This window comes from Amblyraja radiata, chromosome 4 (assembly GCF_010909765.2).
Source record: "Amblyraja radiata isolate CabotCenter1 chromosome 4, sAmbRad1.1.pri, whole genome shotgun sequence".
In the NCBI taxonomy this organism is placed as follows: Eukaryota; Metazoa; Chordata; class Chondrichthyes; order Rajiformes; family Rajidae; genus Amblyraja; species Amblyraja radiata.
The window spans coordinates 32010250-32031967 of NC_045959.1; the positions used below are offsets into that span (position 1 = coordinate 32010250).

The 21718-nt window shown below is 41.0% G+C and overlaps 1 protein-coding gene across 3 annotated transcripts in view; it reads right to left on the minus strand.

The window, feature by feature from the left end:
- The window catches only part of med30 (mediator complex subunit 30), a 53114-nt gene continuing 31396 nt past the window's right edge, over window positions 1–21718 (minus strand). Inside the window, exons 5-6 of one of the 3 annotated variants that reach the window (XR_004411676.1) lie at window positions 14230–14806; window positions 1–13 (exon numbers count right to left, since the gene is read on the minus strand). Coding sequence is in view for 2 of the 3 variants with exons in the window: in XM_033019207.1 (XP_032875098.1) it covers window positions 14711–14806 (96 nt within the window). In the remaining variant the exon portion in view is untranslated. Of the gene's footprint in view, window positions 14–11144; window positions 14807–21718 lie in introns of those variants that run through there. The other 2 variants (XM_033019207.1, XM_033019208.1) reach the window with 2 other exon arrangements.

Genomic DNA, 21718 nt, shown 5'->3' on the forward strand with positions numbered 1-21718 from the left:
AGGACATTGACAGCTTCCACCAGGCTAGATCATTTGCCACAGTAGAAAGGTATTTACCAAATGTAGACACAAAAAGCAGGAATTAACACAGCAGGACAGGCAGCATCTCCGGAGAGAAGGAACAGGTTACGTTTCGGGTCGAGACCCTTCTTCAGACTAGTTAGGGATAAGGAAACGAGAGATATAGACGGTGATGTGGAGAGATAAAGAACAATGAATGAAAGATATGCAAAAATGTAACGATGATAAAGGACACAGGCCATTGTCAGCTGTATGTTGGGTGAAAATGAGAAGCTGGTGCGACTTGGGTGGGGGAGGGATAGAGAGAGAGGGAATGCTGGGGCTACCTGAAGTGAGAGAAATCAATATTCATACCACTGGGCTGTAAGCTGCCCAAGCGAAATACGAGGTGCTGTTCCTCCAATTTGCGTTTAGCCTCACTCTGACAATGGAGGTGGCCGAGGATAGAAAGGTCTGTGTAGGAATGGGAAGGAGAATTAAAGTGCCCAGCAAAAGTGATCAGGTTGGTTCACGAAGGTGTTCCAAAGGTAGGTTCAGCCATTCATTTACTACACACTATTTGCATACATTCTCGTTCGCTTCTGTTCAGAAAAAAGTTGCTTTACAATTTGAATAAAATTGAATACATTTTATTAACCAAGTATGTATATATATAAGGAAGTTGCCTTGGTGCTTTGCTTGCAAGTAACAACACGATATACAGTGGACAATTAAAAATAAAACATTATAATTTAAACATGTGAAGAATGACATAAAATACCAGAGCAAAAGGAGGCTACAGACATTTGGTTATTGAGTAGAGCTACTGCTCGTGGAAAAAAGCTGTTTTTATGTCTGGCTGTGGCGGCTTTGACGTCCGGAGTGGCCTTCCAGAGGGAAGTGATTCAAAGAGTTTGTGGCCTGGGTGAAAGGGGTCAGAGATGATCTTACCCGCTCACTTCCTCGCTCTTAAGACAGTGGAATTGATTGTAGACTTTAGGTGAGCTCCCCCTCCCTACCATCAACAACACCACAATCACATCTGTGGAGTCATTTAAGTTCCTTGGAACCATCATCTCCAGGGACCTTAAATGGGCGGCCACCATTTAACAATCTATACCAATCAAAATTTAACTATTTATAACAATCACCATATTATTATTTTTGTGAAAACGAGTTGAAATTGCAAACTAAAAGCGTCTAGAGGAGGTAACAAGTGTCTTCTTCTTCTTGCGAATGAAACATAAACCAAAGGAATAGTTAGATCTCAAGCTGGGTGTTGAGCAGCCAGTCATTTAATATAAAGTAATTACTTCTTGGGTCAATTTAATTGTACTTGAGATTAATATTTAAATGTAACTGTTCTGTCATGAGACTTGCATTCCTATTGCACCTTTCATGACTATTATAAGATATACAGTGAATTATACACTTCTCAGGTGTTATCACCATTGTAATACAAGAAACGTCCTTGCCCAGGTTGACAGTCCAACGGTGATGTCCGTGGGTTGACCATGTGAGTCCAGATGGGTTGACCATGCCTTAACCATCCCCCACCCTCAAACGCTCCACTTTGAGCCCTCACAAGATTTCAAGGTGGACCTGAAGCGAAGATTTAAGTTTTTTTTTTTTTTTATTATTTATTTCGAACAACATAAAAGAATAAAAAGCAAGTGTGAAACAGCATACAAAAAACAAAACCAAAATATTTATAAAGTGTCATAAACAATATCTATAAATAAATGAAATTGTATGTGTCCGAAAAGGAGCAGGAAGAAGCCAAAGCTTATTACTTCCCACCCCTTATTCAACTGCTTGTAATTATCTTATACAAATTTAGCAGCTATATGTACACCATAATTACACCAGCCACTATATGTACACCAAATTATTTACATTTGAACACTAATCAAATATTTACAAAGCCATACAAAAAAAATAAAAATAAAATAAAAAACCCTCATATACTATACAGTATCTTAGTTTATATTTACAACCCATCACTCTATAATCACCCTTCCCAATACAATCAGTATAACAAATATCCCACTCACAATCACCTATCCTCATCCCAATATCCTTTTTAAACAAGTGTTTTTGTACACCTTTTTAAACTGAATTATGCTTGTGCTAAGTTTTATCTCCTGTTCCAGACCATTCCACAAATTCACACCACAGATTGCTATGCACATACTTTTAAGAGTTGTTCTGACATTGAGTTTTTTTAATTATGTTCCCCTCTCAAATTATACCCACCCTGTCTTTCCATAAACAGATTTTGTATATTTCTTGGAAGTAAATTATTTCTTGCTTTGTACATGATTTGCGCAGTCTTAGATTTAACCAGATCAGTGAACTTCAGTGTATGTGACTTTAAGAATAATAAATTGGTATGTTCAAGATATCCAACGTTATTGATCATTCTTATTGCTCTTTTTTGTAGATTTATTATTCTTAAAGTCACATACACTGAAGTTCACCGATCTGGTTAAATCTAAGACTGCGCAAATCATGTACAAAGCAAGAAATAATTTACTTCCAAGAAATATACAAAAACTGTTTATGGAAAGACAGGGTGGGTATAATTTGAGAGTGGAACATAATTTAAAAAAACTCAATGTCAGAACAACTCTTAAAAGTATGCGCATAGCAATCTGTGGTGTGAATTTGTGGAATGGTCTGGAACAGGAGATAAAACTTAGCACAAGCATAATTCAGTTTAAAAAGGTGTACAAAAACACTTGTTTAAAAGGATATTGGGATGAGAGGTGATTGTGAGTGGGATATTTGTTATACTGATTGTATTGGGAAGGGTGATTATAGAGTGATGGGTTGTAAATATAAACTAAGATACTGTGTAGTATATGACGGTTTTTTATTTATTTATTTTTTTTTTTGTATGGCTTTGTAAATATTTGATTAGTGTTCAAATGTAAATAATTTGGTGTACATATAGTGGCTGGTGTAATTATGGTGTACATATAGCTGCTAAATTTGTATAAGATAATTACAAGCAGTTGAATAAGGGGTGGGAAGTAATAAGCTTTGGCTTCTTCCTGCTCCTTTTCGGACACATACGATTTCATTTATTTATAGATATTGTTTATGACACTTTATAAATATTTTTGTTTTGTTTTTTGTATGCTGTTTCACACTTGCTTTTTATTCTTTTATGTTGTTCGAAATAAATAATAAAAAAAAATTTTTAATTAAATTTTCGCTTCAGGTCCACCTTGAAATCTTGTGAGGGCTCAAAGTGGAGCGTTTGAGGGTGGGGGATGGTTAAGGCATGGTCAACCCATCTGGACTCACATGGTCAACCCACGGACATCACCGTTGGACTGTCAACCTGGGCAAGGACGTTTCTTGTATTACAATGGTGATAACACCTGAGAAGTGTATAATTCACTGTATATCTTATAATAGTCATGAAAGGTGCAATAGGAATGCAAGTCTCATGACAGAACAGTTACATTTAAATATTAATTTCAAGTACAATTAAATTGACCCAAGAAGTAATTACTTTATATTAAATGACTGGCTGCTCAACACCCAGCTTGAGATCTAACTATTCCTTTGGTTTATGTTTCATTCGCAAGAAGAAGAAGACACTTGTTACCTCCTCTAGACGCTTTTAGTTTGCAATTTCAACTCGTTTTCACAAAAATAATAATATGGTGATTGTTATAAATAGTTAAATTTTGATTGGTATAGATTGTTAAATGGTGGCCGCCCATTTAAGGTCCCTGGAGATGATGGTTCCAAGGAACTTAAATGACTCCACAGATGTGATTGTGGTGTTGTTGATGGTAGGGGGGGGAGCTCACCTAAAGTCTACAATCAATTCCACTGTCTTAAGAGCGAGGAAGTGAGCGGGTAAGATCATCTCTGACCCCTTTCACCCAGGCCACAAACTCTTTGTATCACTTCCCTCTGGAAGGCCACTCCGGACGTCAAAGCCGCCACAGCCAGACATAAAAACAGCTTTTTTCCACGAGCAGTAGCTCTACTCAATAACCAAATGTCTGTAGCCTCCTTTTGCTCTGGTATTTTATGTCATTCTTCACATGTTTAAATTATAATGTTTTATTTTTAATTGTCCACTGTATATCGTGTTGTTACTTGCGAGCAAAGCACCAAGGCAACTTCCTTATATATATACATACTTGGCTAATAAAATGTATTCAATTTTATTCAAATTGTAAAACAACTTTTTTCTGAACAGAAGCGAACGAGAATGTATGCAAATAGTGTGTAGTAAATGAATGGCTGAACCTACCTTTGGAACACCTTCGTGAACCAACCTGATCACTTTTGCTGGGCACTTTAATTCTCCTTCCCATTCCCACACAGACCTTTCTATCCTCGGCCACCTCCATTGTCAGAGTGTGGCTAAACGCAAATTGGAGGAACAGCATCTCATATTTCGCTTGGGCAGCTTACAGCCCAGTGGTATGAATATTGATTTATCTCACTTCAGGTAGCCCCAGCATTCCCTCTCTCTATCCCTCCCCCACCCAAGTCGCACCAGCTTCTCATTTTCACCCAACAAACAGCTTACAATGGCCTGTTTCTTTTATCATCGTTACTTTTTTTGAATATCTTTCATTCATTGTTCTTTATCTCTCCACATCACCATCTATATCTCTCGTTTCCTTATCCCTAACTAGTCTGAAGAAGGGTCTCGACCCGAAACGTAACCTGTTCCTTCTCTCCGGAGATGCTGCCTGTCCTGCTGTGTTAATTCCTGCTTTTTGTGTCTACATTTGGTAAATACCTTTCTACTGTGGCAAATTATCTAGCCTGGTGGAAGCTGTCAATGCCCTGCTCTTTGGAATGGCGAATGACAACTATTACTCCGAAGAGAAATGGATGCCAGCTGGGTGGCGAGTCGGACTACAGTCCTTAAATAGTATTTTCTTCTGATACAAAATATTAGCACTATGAAAATTCTTAGTTATTGCCAAGCAACGTAACAGAAACTGAAAATTAACTTTTACTTTTCTAGAGTGGCATCCTTCAGATATTAATTATTGCTGAAGATTTTTTTTAATGTATACTGTTTCCTGTCTCTGCTCCCTCATTTAATCCCAATGTTTCTTTAATTTGCTTTCTGTTCCTGATGTTGTAAATAATTACATATTCTGCAGGGTGATCCTGGGTTCAGAACTGCATGGAACAGGATGAATTCTTCGGCCGGCTAAGGTCTCTGGAGGAAGTGAAACTGTGTTGTTCCTGAATTACTGCTAGTTCTGAGGCAAAAGCCTACTCGGGTTATGAGGGCGAGGGGGAATCAATCATTTGCTGTTGCCCGCTTTTTCTGGGGCAATGGCTTATATTGCCAATAATTAAAAAAAGTGCGTACCAATTATTAATTGTGCACGGTCTCAAGGATTGTATTATCTTTCAGTATTTTCACTTTTATTCATGAATTGTCTAAATTCTGCAGTGTATACATTGAGGTAATTTTAAGGGCCTGTCCCACTTGGCGATTATTTCGGCGATTGCCGGCATCATTGACTGACGTATCAGGTCACCGAAAAAATTGTTGCGTGATGCGGCGGTGACATGGCGTGATGATGTATTGACGCTTGGAGTTTTTTCAAGTCACAACAATTTTTTTGTCGCTGCTGGATTTTGAAATGTTCAGAATCTTTCAGCGACACTGATATGACGCCGGCAGTCACCCAAAAAATCGCCAAGTGGGACAGGATCTTTAAGATCTAATACGATCATTTTAAGTTATTAAAGTGACAAATCACGGACCTAAAGAGAGTGAGCAAGATGCAGACAAAGATGTGGAAGGAACTAAATTGAGAGCAAGTGATAAGTAGCAACGATGACTGACTTGAACCTTGTGGTAGGATTTATTGAATAGCCTTGTTGCACATCATTGAAATTATGGTAACAGTAAAATAAATATCATCTTTCTCATTTTAAAAAGTCATGCATCATTAAGTTTAATCCATATCTGGATGCTGTCCCATTAATTTTTGATGCTAAACCCTCCATTAATGCTCTCGTGTAACCTTTAGATTGAAAAATCCAATCGAAGTCCCCGGTGATTTTGCAACATTTTGTACCTGTAATTATTCACGTTAATCACTCATTATTTACCAAGAGGAAGATGCCATTATATAAATATCCTTCATTATTATAGAAACTGCTGTGTCAAGGAATGGCATTGGAAAACGTGTATGTCAATAGAAAACATCTGCTGTATCATTATTAATAACATTTAGAAAACGGTATGTGATTAAATAAAAATATAATTTCTGGCAGTGTATTTGCAGATTAAAAGGTAATAAGTATACAAGCGACATGATCAAACAGCAAAATTATTACGTTTAACTTTTTAGAAATGCTGGTACCATCATGAAAAGCATTGATTTGTAGATTTGAATTAGAACGGAGATGAGGAAAAACATGTTCACACAGAGAGTCGTGAGTCTGTGGAATTCTTTGCCTCAGAGGGTGGTGGAGGCTGGTTCTCTCGATACTTTCAGGAGAGAACTAGATAGGGCTCTTAAAGATAGCGGAGTCAAGGGGATATGGGGAGAAGGCAGGAACGGGGTACTGATTGGGGATGATCAGCCATGATCACATTGAATGTCGGTGCTAGCTTAAAGGGCCGAATGGCCTACTCCTGCACCTATTGTCTATTGAATGTTGTGATTACACAAGATGGTAAATCACCATTACCTAATCATGTTCATAAGTGAAAGGGGCTTAATTAAGCCATTCGGCCCATCAAGGCTACTCCGCCATTCAATCATGGCTGATCTATCTCTCCCTCCTAACCCCATTCTCCTGCCTTCTTCCCATACAGCACAGATCCATCTTTCTGACCCATCAGGTCCGCACCATCCATAACGCACCCATTCACTCAGCCTATTGCATTGTCCCCAGATTCTCTTCAATTCTCGCCCATGTTTTCCTACTCATCCACCCACTGCATGTGGGCTGTCAACCTACCGAAGAATCTCGACCCAAAACGTCACCCATTCCTTCTCTCCAGAGATGCTGCCTGTCCCGCTGTTACTCCAGCATTTTGTGTCTATCTACTGGTTCATACTTTGGGGAGTAGGGAGAAACCAGAGCATTCAGCAGAAATCCACAGTCAGAGGCAGATAATTCAAATTCCACATCACTGAAGGTGAACCCAGTTCACTGGAGCTATGAAGGAGTAGCTCTACTACATGTGACACCGTGGTGCCTATGTCTCATATCATCTCATTCCTCACACATTTCAAACACTTAAAACATTTGTTCCATTAGTTCCATTTATTTGGGGCAAACTAACCCAATTCCATGCAAAACAGTCTCACATTGAAACAAAACATATGACAGATTCTGTCAGATTTATTTACTCAATTAAAAAATCTGCCCAGAGTATCTTTAATGCAGTATAATATCGCGAGATCAAAAGAGATAAGAGCAAAATTAGGCCATTCAGTCCATTGATTCTCAATCTTCAACCTTGAATGTCATTTAGAAACTAAATATGAACATTCAGCATCTACAGCTTTAGCCAATAGCTGTCTAGGTGGTCAAAGAAACAAAGTGCAGGATGTCAGATGAAATTACCAAAAGGAGCAAGGTTAAAATGTAGGTATAATGAACTGCAGATGCTGGTTTGAAGTAACTCAGTGGATCAGGCAGCATCTCTGGAGTATGATAGGTGATCTTTTGGATCAGGAACCTTCTTCCGACTAATTGTGTGGGTGGGGTGGGGTGTGGAAGTGAGGTGGAGGCGACAAAGTGATTCATGGATACAGGTGAGGGGTGTTTTAGTTTAGCAAAGGGTTGGACAAAGTCCAGAGATGACAAGACAAAAAGTATGGGATAAGGAGATAAGTGTTGAAGAGGCACGAAATGTGAAGCCAGGGGAAGGAATAAGGTTTGGAGGGGAGCGGGAAAACAATGTTTTGTTTGGAGGGGAGCGGGATAGAACAATGTTCAACCCACAGCTACATGTTTGAAGCAAAGAAACTACACAAAAATATATGATTTTCTGATGTATTTTAATTCTGGTTGAGAGGTTAAGTGACATTATCATGGAGCTTAAAGCAGTTTTAAGATTGGCAGTGAGCAGGAAGGAACTGCAGATGCCGGTTTACATCGAAGATAGACACAAAATGCTGGAGTAACTCAGCTGGACAGGCCGCATCTCTAGAGGGAAGGAATGGATCAGCCAATTTAAAGTTGACTTTCACAATGAAAATATTGTCCACTACATACCTTATTGTTAAAGATCCACTGGGTTTTCATACTGATAATTCACCATTGGAAACGTAAAAATCAAGAGGCGATAACCACATTTAAAAATATTCGTACGTCTTAAAAATAAACCAGTGAAGTCAGTCCTTTCCTTAAACAGTACATCGTTCTCAATCCATTTAGATTCAACAAATTGCTAAATGTATTGCATTATTAAGGATTGGAAAACACCATCATTTTGATACAATTGAGCTAACAATATTTGTGCATCATATTTCTGTGCAGCACCTCCCTCCAAAATTGTGTAGATGAACCTGGAGTCGGAAACAGTGCTTCTATTGCAAGTCTTCTGATTAAATTGTGGGATTAATTTTAAATGTCTGAGTATTACAGCATATTGAAGGTAGACAAAAATGCTGGAGAAACTCAGTGGGTGAGGCAGCATCTATAGAGAGAAGGAATAGGTGACGTTTAGGGTCGAGACCCTTCTTCAGACCCTTTTCCAGCATCTGCAGTTTCTTCTTAAAAGACAGCATTTTGATGTTTGAGTAATGTTTCTTGAATTGAGTGGTGCCACCTGTGACTACTCCCCTCAATCAATCAGTGTAAACATGAGGCTCACATGATTATGGGCAAGGGCGTGCTGTGGGCTGATCCCGCTGAGTTACTCCAGCTTTGTGTCCATCTTCAAATGACGTCACGCGCTCCAGACGGCTGTGCGTACGCATGTAATCGCGCCCGACCTTCGCGGGACCATCGCGGCTCAACGCGACCACGAGGTCGCGTAATTTGCGTGCCAAGGACACGTAAGTGGGACAGGCCCTTTACTGCCTCTCACTCGACACGACTCATGCTCCTCAATACCCATAGCAAGGCGACACAAGCAGTATATGTCATTAACAAGCAATAGCGTGGGGGCAGAAGTGACTAAAAAGCATCTGTGCAAAATTATTTAGTCTATGTCCGTATTGTCCTACTTGCTCCAAGAAGTGTAACCCAAAAGTAAACACCAAACTCACGAACAGATAACTGGTATTCCTCCCTATCCTGGTTGAAATCGCGGTGGCATTACCACAGATAAGTTTAATGAAACCCTTTGCAATAAACCTCAGCTCCATACACATTGAGTGACTGGGCGATCGTTTCGCTGAACACCTTCGCTCCAGAGATGTTGCCTGTCCCACTGAGTTACTCCAGCTTTTTGTATCTGTACATATTGAGGCAGGTTGTTGATTAACCTCGCAGTTCTGCATTTCCTTCAATCCTCGCTGCTCCATTTCACCCCAGCTCTCCAGGACCGCAGGCGACCGGCATAGGCCGAGCAGCCAAACACAGGCGTCAAACCAGGAACTCAAAGCCTCCAACTTGTAGGAAGGAACTGCAGATGCTGATTTACTAAGTAGATACAAAATGTTGGAGTAACTCAGCGAGACAGGCAGCATCTCTGGAGAGAAGGAACGGGTGACGTTTCGGGACAAGTCTGAAGAAGTCTCAATCCGAAACATCACCCATTCCTTCTCTCCAGAGATGCTGCTTGTCCTGCTGACTTACTCCAGCATTTTGTGTCTACAGTGACCAACTTCTTAAAAATTTTACAGAAAATACTTTACACCTGAGATCAAGATAGAAAATGAAATAACATACGCATTAGACATCAATGTTTTCAATTGCTTTAAATGAAGACATTTTGAAATGGAGAGGAATTAGACCAATCACACAAAATAGGTTTCAGGAGGGAAGAGTTTCACAATGATTTATTCAGAAGTTCTCTTTCAATCGATAATATCAAATTCCATCTGCAGACACCACAGACAAACTCTGGAACACCGAGGCACTGGTGGCTTGTTTGGGATTTAGCTTGGGTGCAGATGCTGGGGACTGAGTGGCAGCAGTGGCACAGAATTTGAACTCATGAAACCCACCGGTGTCAAAAAACATTCCAATCTGGATTTGGGATTGAAGTTCTTCTACAGTAACATTTATCGAAACAAAAGGAAAGTAGCAATCCTACAATGGTAAAAAAAATGTTTAGTCGAAGTTATTTTTTTATTGCACCAAACAAAAAAAAATAATGCGCTGGAGTAATTCAGCGGGTCAGGCAGCATTCAAGATGGGCATCGTTTTGGTTCTTCACCCCTCTTCAGACTGATTGTCGGGGAGGGAGCAAGCTGGAAGATAGGTGGAGGCAGGACCAAGTTTTGCAGCTGATAGGTGAATACAAGTGACGGGGAAGGGAGGTGGTGATAGGCAGATGACAAGGGCCAAAGATGAAAAGACAAAAGTGTGAATAAGGGAAGAGGCGCCTAATGTGAAATCAAAGGGAGGAATATAGATGGAAGGGGTAGGGAGAGATGGATGCGCATCCAGATGGAGGATAAATGTTGTGGGAGTGCGAGGGTCGTTGTAGGATAGCTACCTAAAATGTCGCGAATTCAATATTCATACTGTTGGGTTGTAAGCTCACAAAGCTGGCCATGAGGTGTTGTTCCTCCGGTTTGCACGTGTCTTCACTTTGACAATGGAGGAGGCGCAGCCATAGAAAGGTCAATGTGGAAATGGGAATGTGAGTTAACACAGCAACTGAGAGATCCCGTAGGCCGTGGCAGACCGAGCACAAGTGTTCAGTGAAATAGTGGCCTCGGCTACTCTTAGTCTCACCCATGTAAAGGTCACATCAGGAGCACTAAATGCAGTAAGACGAGGTTAGAGGGGGTGCATGTCTTTTCATTTATTTCCTTTGTCCAACCATCTGCCTATCAAATCCCCCTATACTGTGTTCACCTATCACCTGCAAAGCTTCTTCCCACCCCACCTCTCTTCCAGCTGTTTCCCTCCCCAACCACTGCAGTGTGAAGCATCCAAACCCGAATCGTCACCTATCCATGTTCCCCGAGCTAACAAACGGAGCATTTTGTATCTTTTTCTGTAAACCAGCATCCTTCTGTCTAAAATATTTTAATATGCTATTCAGACCCATACAAAGCGTTCAATAGGAATGGTATGGGAACAATGTTGATGAGCGAATAGAACGCTGGAAAAAAAGTTTCCATATTCATAATGTTGAGAGGACAAAATGTGACCAACAGCATCCGGTATTCAAAGATTAGAACATAAACTCGGGTCACTTTCTGGTCTGTAGAAGCTCGGACTGCTACTATTAGTGTTCAGACATTCATGAATTCAATCGAATTTCACTGTACCTTATTTGGTGCATGTGACAATAAACTGACCTTTGAACCTATTCTGCAACAGATTCACTAGAACTGCTGGTGCCCCATCCTGGAAGAACAACTATGGATCCAGCTGGTAGAGTGATGTCCGCTCTCAGGTTGATTGAAAGATACAGGATGGAGACAGGCCCTTTTAGCCCACCGCGTCCACGCTGACCATCAATCACCCGTTCATACTAGTTCCATGTTATCCCACATCAGCATCCATTCCCTACAAACGAGGGGCAATTTACCAACAAGCCCACATATCTTTGGGACGTGTCAGGAAACTGGAGCACCCAGAGGAAACCCAGGCGATCACTGGGAGAACATACAAACACCACACAGACAGCACCGGAGTTCAGGCTTGAACTAGGCGTTCTGGCGTTGCGAGGCAGCAACTGCTACCAGCTGTGCCACCCCTCAGCAGCAGAGGTTTGCAGCAATCATCTTCCTGCTCCTCCACGGTTACTGGTTTTGCCTGGCAACCAACACCGACTGTTCAAACCACCCTGGATGGCTCTTGCCAAGAGCTCTCCTCCCCATCCTGCAGCAGTATAACCATGCTCTATCTTTCAGTCCTGTTGGACTATAAGGGGATGCTCTGCATCGTGCCCAGGAGTAAATGAGTATTTGATGGGCCTGAACTTGCTGAAGTTTCGAAGGATGAGCGGGACCATATTGAAGCTTACTGAAGAGTGAAAGGCCTGGATAGAGTGAACGTGGAGAGGATGTTTCCATGAATGGGAGAGTCTAGGACCAGAGGCCGTAGCCTCAGAATAAAAGGATGTACCTTCAGAATGGAGATGAGGACTAACTTCTTTATTCAGTGGGTGGCAAATCTGTGGAATTCATCGCCAGACTGCAGTGGAGGCCAATTCAATTGATATTTTTAAGGTGGAGATAGATAGATTCTTGATCAGTACAGGTGTCAGAGGTTATGGGGAAAAGGGAAAAGAATGGGGTTGATAGGGAACAATTGATCAGCCATGATTGAACACGTATGATTATCGACTTGATGGCCTAATTCTGCTCCTAGAAATTATGAAATCTTTGCAAATTATGGACCCAAGGGAATTTGGTCCAAATCTTTGCACCCAATGCAAAGAAGTTCCGCAGCACCTCACCCAGTTCCCTTTAGCAGCTTTAAGGCCTGGAAAGCTTCAAATGCGTGTCGAATTATTACAACAGTTAGAAGATGAAAAATCAAATTAATCTCCTTGTATATTCGTTAGAAGATGCTATCTGGAGTGCTGAGCTCCAATTCTGCTAGGCAGACATTAAAGTCAGAGTTGTCCATTCTTTAAGGTTTCTGGTTAAACTAATTACTCTGAAATGAGAGGTGTTATCCTGGGCATTCCCCTTACAGCATGGCATTAATGAGTGAACAATGGGCACACACACAAATTGAGAAGTTGCTTACAGAGAGGTGTCAAAGGAGAAGGAAAAAATATATATATCCATACCTAGTTGGGCGGTTTGGGTAATAATTCTCTTTAGTTTAGTTTACATAGAAACATAGAAAATAGGTGCAGGAGGCCATTCGGCCCTTCGAGCCAGCACCGCCATTCATTGTGATCATGGCTGATCATCCACAATCAGTAATCTGTGCCTGCCTTCTCCCCATCCCCCTTGATTCCGCTAGCCTCAAGAGCTCTATCCAACTCTCTTTTAAATGCATCCTGTGCCTACTGTGACAGAGAATTCCACAAATTCACAACTCTCTGGGTGAGAAAGGTTTTTCTCATCTCAGTTTTAAATGGCCTCCCCTTTATTCTTAGACTGTGGCCCCTGGTTCTGGACTCCCCCAACATTGGGAACATTTTTCCTACATCTAGTTTGTCCAGTCCTTTTATAATTTTATATGTTTCTATAAATTTAGTCTAGAGGTACAGCGCTGGAATAGGCCCTTCGGCCCATCGAATCCGCACCGACCAGCACCCATAGTCAGGATCGAACCCGAACTTGACTGCTGCGCTACCGTTATTTTAAAATCAATTCAGGAACTCTGGCGTTCAAACATTGCAGTCAGATTTTGCAGGCTTAATATTGCATATAATCAAGGACCAAATTGCACAAGAAATACCAGACAATACATTTTTCAATAATAAATGCAAGTTTTATCTTGATAAGGATGAGGTGTTGATCCCACTCGTTAGCAGTCTCATCAGATTACCTTCGTAAATCTACATGGAGTGTCAGCATTGGCATGCTTTAATTTGCCGTCCAAAAACTAAGACCCTGGATACAAATGCAACTATATATTAGAAAATATAACTGTATTTTCTGAATAGCCAGCCATCGTAAGCCACTTGAGCTAATTCTTGAGGTGTATGATGAGTGTGGATTGTGTTGCCTTGTCACTTATGGTATTTAGTTTTAGGATACAATTTCTTTTTACAAACTTGCAACTGTTTAAAGCTGTTCACTTTTTATCAAAAAACCTTGCGATCATTTTATAAAATGGGTCTTAAATTACCGAAAATATTTTACAGTACCCTGGAACAAATTCGCTAAGATATTGAGTTATCAAAATAAAGCTTTGTAGCTTAGCGGCAATAAGCAACTAATTTCCAAAAAGCCGCCTAACATTGGGATTTCTAAGCAATATGCAGAATGAACTGGAACAGTATTGTTCCATGGAGTGATTTCTAAGCAAAGCAAATGGATTAGAATAGACAGGCAGGCTATAAGTCTGGATTGATGTATTGGGGATCTAAACTTTGGTTGAGTACAGGGATGTTGAATATTATTTTGAGCTTGTGGAACATGTCCAGTTTCAAAGGCAGCAGCAGTGGACATTCTAACATCAGGACATCAAGAAACAAAAAGACTCAACCACAAATGTAACACAAATTCTCAAAAGAAAAATAAAACACAACCTAATTAAAGACAGAAAGGTAAAGACACTAATGCTGTAGCAGTTAGCTGCGCAGTACAGGAATGTGGATCAGAAATAGAGCTGCCACATGGTTAAAATTCTCCTTTAAAGCACTTGTCCTATTGCCCTTCAGAATTAGTGTTATACCTTCCACCACCAACCAGATAGTTGCTGCACAAACACATTAAATACATTTCTCAAATTAATATACAGTTCACAAAGTGACCTTCAGCTCTGGATATTTTTTTCTGTGCACTCCATATTAAGGCACCCTTCCTTTGCATTACTTTTTGAAATAGACTTCAGCCAGCAAACCTGATTAGCAGGTGCTGGGCCTGATTATCACCATCAACACACGTATACATTCAATCAATATAAACAACAGGCTCAGTAGCCTGGTTCAGTTTCTCATTGCCAACATTGCATTAATGTCCCAAATCAGGTTACGTAGTTGATCCATTATTTGCTTCAGGTGCTGGTTTTTCTGTTTAAGTTTCTGCAAAGAAGAAAGACAAAAAATTTAGGAAACCATGATGTCAGTAACAGACATCTCTTTTACTTTATTTGCCAGCGCTTCATAGGAATGCCTCATTGCTAACATGCAGATTAACAGACTCATGCTGGACACTTCCTCATCAACGGACCGCAGTCTGTACAAATTGGTAGCAACACTTCTTCCTTGATAACCGTCAGTACGGGAGCACCTCAAGGCTACATGCTCAGCCCCCTGCTCTACTCACTCTATACTCATGACTATGTAGCCAGACACTGTACAAATTCCATCTTTAAGTTCGCCGATTACACCATCATTGTTGGACGGATTTAGGACGATGAGGCAGATGACTGACCAAATGGTACCAGCACAATAACCTGGCTCTCAATGTCAGTAAGAACATGGAACTGATTGTTGACTTTACAAGATGAAGGATGAGGACCCACAAACCTGTCTATATCGATGAGACAATGGTGAAGTCAAAAGCTTCAAATTCCTGGGTGTGTACATCTCTGAAGGTCTTACCTGAACCTAGTACACTGATGCAATTATAAGGAAAGCTCATCAATGCCTCTTCATTCTGGGAAGATTGCGGAGATTTGGTATGTCAGAGAGGACTCTCTTGAACCTCTACAGGTGTACAGTAGAGAGCATACTGACTGGTTGCATCACGGCCTGGTTCGACAACATGAATGCCCAGGAGTGAAGAAGACTGCAAAAAGTTGTGAACACTTCCCATTCCATCATGGGTGCTGACCTCCTCACCATCAAAGGAATTTACAGGAGTCGCTGCCTCAAAAAGACAGCCAGCATCATCAGAGACCCACACCACCCTGGCCACACACTCATTTCACTCCTGCCATCAGGAAGAAGATATAGGAGCCATTAGGCTATGAAACACTACAACCTCCAAATAAGCTCTGAACTACATAGACTTGGAGGCATTGGTTTTGTTTTTTTGCATTATTATTGTTTGATGTATGTATCTATGTACAGTATGTATGCAGGAGTTTTTTCGTTTATTACATTATTTACAGTACTATTTTTTACATGTTTTGTTGTTTTGCTGCAACTAAGAATGTCATTGTTCTGTTTGGGACATATGACAATAAAACACTCTTGACTTAAAAATAATCAATGGAAGATAATTCCACACACAATATTCCCTCTGGAATTTTTTTTCCATTTACAGATTACTATTCATATATGATAGGTACCAAGTCAAACAGACTATTTCCTGAACAGCGCAATAGTCTCAGTAGTTTAAGGTAGTACAGAGCTGGGAGAGGAGAATAGAAATAACCATGTAACTTACAATATTACAATTATTAACATTATTGCAATGCTTTTACCCCCTTCCAACGACTTAGTTCTGAATGTTTGTTCATTTTAAATAATTGTAAAGTGTCTGTCCGAAAACTATTTACCAAAGCACAAAGCTACAAGCAATATCTTGTTTTTTTTTCTTTCATTAATTCCTGTGATAATCCTAGCAGAATATCCAAGGCTTCTAGTGACAGCTGTAAATCCACTGTGATATAATCATAATAGGATGTTCAAGCATCTTAGGCCACCTAGATGTAACCAACAAAAGAAATGTGGGACGTGTGAGGCATGTGTGTTCGCATTAGACAAAAAATCCAACATTGAAGATTTGAATGCTCTGCTGGGATTATCACAGGAATAAATGAAAGAAAAAAAACATGAATAGATGTTGCTTGTAGTTTAGTGCTTTGGTAAATTGTTTTAGCACAGATACTTGGAATGTATAAGATGAATGAAGGCCAGCTTGGACACGATGTGTTATAAATAATTAAAATGACCGATCTTCAGGGACAAAATCCATTTCCATTTATCTTAAAATCTGGTTTTGCAGAAACTTCTCAAGGGCTCGTAACTCTTTCTGGAGGCAGCTACAACTCCAGATACCCTGGCTAGGGGTCTGTTGTTTTGGGGGAATTTCCTTGGAAACACAAGAGCTTCAGAAGTTCTGCTTTGCCATTACAAGGTAGGAGAGGGTGCAGACATAAAATCCTCCCTCCTGGATTTGGAAGACTGTCTGAGAATGGAGGAGGCTCCAAGGTGAACGGAGAGGTAGGACTTGCCAGCAACACAATGAGGGGAACTGTTCATGTAGTCTGGGCACGTGCACTGAAGCTCTCCCAATAAGAAACCAGGTTGATTGATCCTTGTCCCAATTACCCCTCCATCTTCATCATTGCCCTTTGTCTGAGGCTGCACTGGCATAACAACCAGTTTGAAGAACTATTATCAGTTGGAGGGGGGGGGGGGGGTGGTTATTTCTTCTATAAACACAAACAATTCTGTGATAGAACTATATACCATATATTTCATTAGATATTAACATGTGTAGTGAAACACAGGGTTTATGCGTTAATCCACTGCCCTTCTAAATTTGTAATTTTTGAGAAAATGGAAATTGTAAATCTGCAAACCGTGGCAGTGAAGACAGGCTCGCAGAGCACATCGGCCATCATTATGGCCAAGCATGGACCTTCTCACAGCCAACAGTTGCAGGCCTGGAGATGTTTTGTCTGGGAGGTTGTGTCTCACAAATCTGATTTAGATTTTTGAAGATGTGACCAAAAAGGTTGATGAGGGCAGAGCTGTAGATGTTGTATGCATGGATTTCTGCAAAGCATTCGACAATGTTCCACATGGTAGGCTGCTCTGGAAGATTAGATCACATGGGATCCTAGGATACCAGTGATGTGCCTCAGGGTTCGGTGCTGGGCCCGTTACTGTTTGTCATCTATATCAATGATTTGGGTGAGAACGTACACGGCAAGATTAGCAAATTTGTAGATTACACAAAAGTGGGAGGTTTTGCAGATAGTGAAGATGATTGTGAAAATTTGCAGCAGGATCTTGATAGATTGGCCAGGTGGGCTGAGGAATAGTTGATGGAATTTAATACAGAGAAATGTGAGGTGTTGCATTTTGGGAAGTCTAACATGGGCAGGACATGCACAGTGAACAGTGGAGCTCTGGTTATCGTTATACAATAGACAATAGACAATACGTGCAGGAGCAGGCCATTTGGCCCTTCAAGCTAGCACCGCCATTCAATGTGATCATGGCTGATCATCCACAATCAGTACACCGTTCCTGCCTTCTCCCCATATCCCCTGACTCCGCTATTTTGAAGAGCCCTATCTAGCTCTCTCTTGAAAGCATCCAGAGAACCTGCTTTCCCCACCCTCTGAGGCAGAGAATTCCACAGACTCACCACTCTCTGTGAGAAAAAGTGTTTCCTCGTCTCCGTTCTAAATGGCTTACTCCTTATTCTTAAACTCTGGTCCCTGGTTCTAAACTCCCCCAACATCAGGAACATGTTTCCTGCCTCTAACATGTCCAAGCCCTTAACAATCTTCTATGTTTCAATGAGATGCCCTCTCATCCTTCTAAACTCCAGAGTGTACCAGCCCAGCTGCTCCATTCTCTCAGCATATGACAGTCCCGCCATCCCGGGAATTAACCTTGTAAACCTACGCTGCACTCCCTCAATAGCAAGAATGTCCTTCCTCAAATTAGGGGACCAAAACTGCACACAATACTCCAGGTGTGGGCTCACTAGGGCTCTGCACAACTGCAGAAGGAACTCTTTGCTCCTATATTCGATTCCTCTTGTTATAAAGGCCAACATGCCATTCGCTTTCTTCACTGCCTGCTGTACCTGCATGCTTACTTTCATAGACTGATGTACAAGGACCCCCAGATCCCGTTGTACTTCCCCTTTTCCCAACTTGACGCCATTTAGATAGTAATCTGTCTTCCTGTTTTTGCTACCAAAGTGGATAACCTCACATTTATCCGCATTAAACTTCATCTGCCATGCATCTGCCCACTCCCCCAACCTGTCCAAGTCACCCCGCATTCTCATAACATCCTCCTCACAGTTCACACTGCCACCCAGCTTTGTGTCATCTGCAAATTTGCAAATATTGTAAATAGCTGCGGTCCCAGCACCAAGCCTTGCGGTATCCCACTAGTCACTGCTTGCCATTCTGAAAGGGACCCGTTAATCCCTACTCTTTGTTTCGTGTCTGCTAACCACTTCTCTATCCATGTCAGCATTCTACCCCCAATACCATGTGTCCTAATTTTGCCCACTAATCTCCTATGTGGGACCTTACAAATGCTTTCTGAAAGTCTATAGAGCAGAGGGATCTAGGAGTGCAGGTGTATGGTTCCTTGACGGTCGAGTCGCAGGTAGATCGGGAGGTCAAAAAGCCTTTTGGCGCATTAGCCTTCGTCAGCCAGAGTATTGTATATATAAGTTGGGAGGTCATGTTGCAGCAGTTAGAGCATTGTGTTCAGTTCAGGCAGCAATTAGCGTATTGTGTTCGGTTCTGGGCACCGTGTTATAAGAAATATGTTGTCAAGCTGGAAAGGGTACAGAGAAGATTTACGAGGATGTTGCCAGGACTTGAAGGTCTGAGCTCTAGGGAGAGGTTGTGAAGGCTGGGACTCTACTCCTTGGAGTGCAGGAATATGTGGGGTGATCTTATAGTGTATAAGATTATGAGAGGAATCCCTGACTGCTGTTCAGACGTGAAGATGGTCATCTCAGCCGGATGGTGTGGCAAGTGCGCTAAACCTTATTTGATGAGTTAGCTAGTTATTTAATTTTTCAGAATTTGAGTTAATTATTAATAACCATTAATGCTCGGTCATTCCACGTAGGAACCAACCAATCTGCCTCTTCCCTAGGACCCTCCCCCAGTTTATTGCCCTTCTAGTTCTGACACATTGTGGTCACTTGCTGAATTGTTTCATTACAGGCAGGGTCTCCATTTACACCACAAAACGTTGATATCCGTGAAACTAAGTAGTGCCCTTACAATCAGATTTTAACATTTAAAATGAAAAAAATGCCACCAGCAAAAGATAAGCGATGCTCGCGACAATAGCTCGCACAAGTTGAACGGTCACTGCAGTTATTTGTTGATGTTTCACTTCAATATAAAAGCCAAATGTTTTGCCTCACATAAATTTCAATTGTGACATTTTAACTTAAAGTTAACGTTCTTGACCATTGTTACCACAATGCTTCTCTTTGGAGATAAAGGATGCTTGTACATTAACGAAGGAAGTCACACATGTCAGCTTCAAAACTCTTACAAGGCAGCAATCCAGATCAACATGTGGACTTTAAGATGTGGAATTCTCAGGAACCTTACTCTATATAACACATCCTCAAAGAACTTCAATAGATTATCCAGTCACAATTTTCCTTATATACTCATGTTGACAGTCACAATATTAATTTTTTTAAGTCACTTTATAACATATCTATTATAATAGATTCAACATCTTCCCCTCTGTTTTTGGCAGGCTCACAGGTTGGTAATTCCTGCTTTCTCTGTCACTCCTTTGTTGAATTATGGGCTCCAATCTGCAGGAACCAGGATTGGATCAATGAACTTCTTACTTTCTGGGAATTTACAGACACATTAAACAAAACAAAACCAATAAATATACAAGTAAATTATTAGTTATGCAAGGTAAACTAGACCATAATAACGCAAGCCTAAGTATGTAGCGGTTTGTACTATTTAATAGTACAAAGTTTGCAACAGTTCCGTACCGAGGTGGCTTTTCACTGTTTTATGTATTGGTTTCCATCCACATACATCGCCTTCAAATTTGTTTCGTTAACTCTGACCCAACTAGCTGCATGCATTTGTTTCCAATGTTTATTTGTTTCTAACTTATACTTTTAGCTTTGTTTCTCCGCCTGATTCTCATCTCAGGTTCTCATCTCCCCACTGAGCTGGTTCAAACAATCTTCAAAGCGCCAAAAACACCCTTACAAAGATAGTGATGGTGGCCCTTCAGCCCGACTTGCCCACACCGACCAACATGTCCCCTATACACTAGTCCCACCTGCCTGCGTTTAGTTTAGTTTTTTTAGTTTTGAGTTTATTTTGGTTTATTGTCACGTGTACCGAGATACAGTACCGAGATACAGTGAAAAGCATTTGTTGTGTGCTAACCAGTCAGCAGATAAACAATACATGATTACAATTAAACCATCTACAGTACATAAAGGGAATATCGTTTAGCGCAAGATAAGCCAGTAAAGACCAATCAATTATAGTCCAAGGGTGTCCAGAGATAGATAGTAGTTCAGGACGACTATCTAGTTGTTGCCTGATATCAGCTGGGAACAAACTGTCCCTGAATCTGGAGATAGACACAAAATGCTGCAGTAACTCAGCAGGACAGGCAGCATCTCTGGAGAGAAGGAATGGGCGACATTTCAGGTTGAGAATCTGGAGGTGTGTTTTCACACTTCTATATCTTTTGCCCGATGGGAGAGGGGAGAAGAGGGAGTGGCCAGAGAGCAACTTGTCCTTGATTATGCTGCTGGCCTTGCTGAGGCAGCGTGAGGTGTAAATGGTGTAAAAGGGTGGTTGGTTTGTGTGATGGTCTAGGCTGCGTCCTCAATTTTCTGCAAGGTGGTAGTCATGGGAAGTGTCGTAGAACAGAGAGACCCCAGGCTATAGATACAAAGTTCCATAAAAATGGGAACACAGGGAGATAGTGCAGGAGTTGGGACGTCTTGCTAGAGCTGTACAAGGTCCCTATTAGGCCACATCTGGAGGATTGTGTACTATTGTGGTCAACCTACTACAGGAAGGATGTCGTGAAACTAGAAAGGATGAAAAAAAGATTAACATGGAAAAAGATTAACATGGGTCTGAAATGTTTGTTATAAGGCGAGGTTGGCAAGGATGGGTCTTTTATCCCTGGAGGGTGAGAGGCTGAGATGTAACCTTATAGAAGTTTATAAAATCCTGAGGGGTATAGATTAAAGTATTTTCCTCAGTTCACTGGAGTCTAAAACTAAGTGTAGGTGAGAGGGGAAAGATTTAAAATGGACCTGAG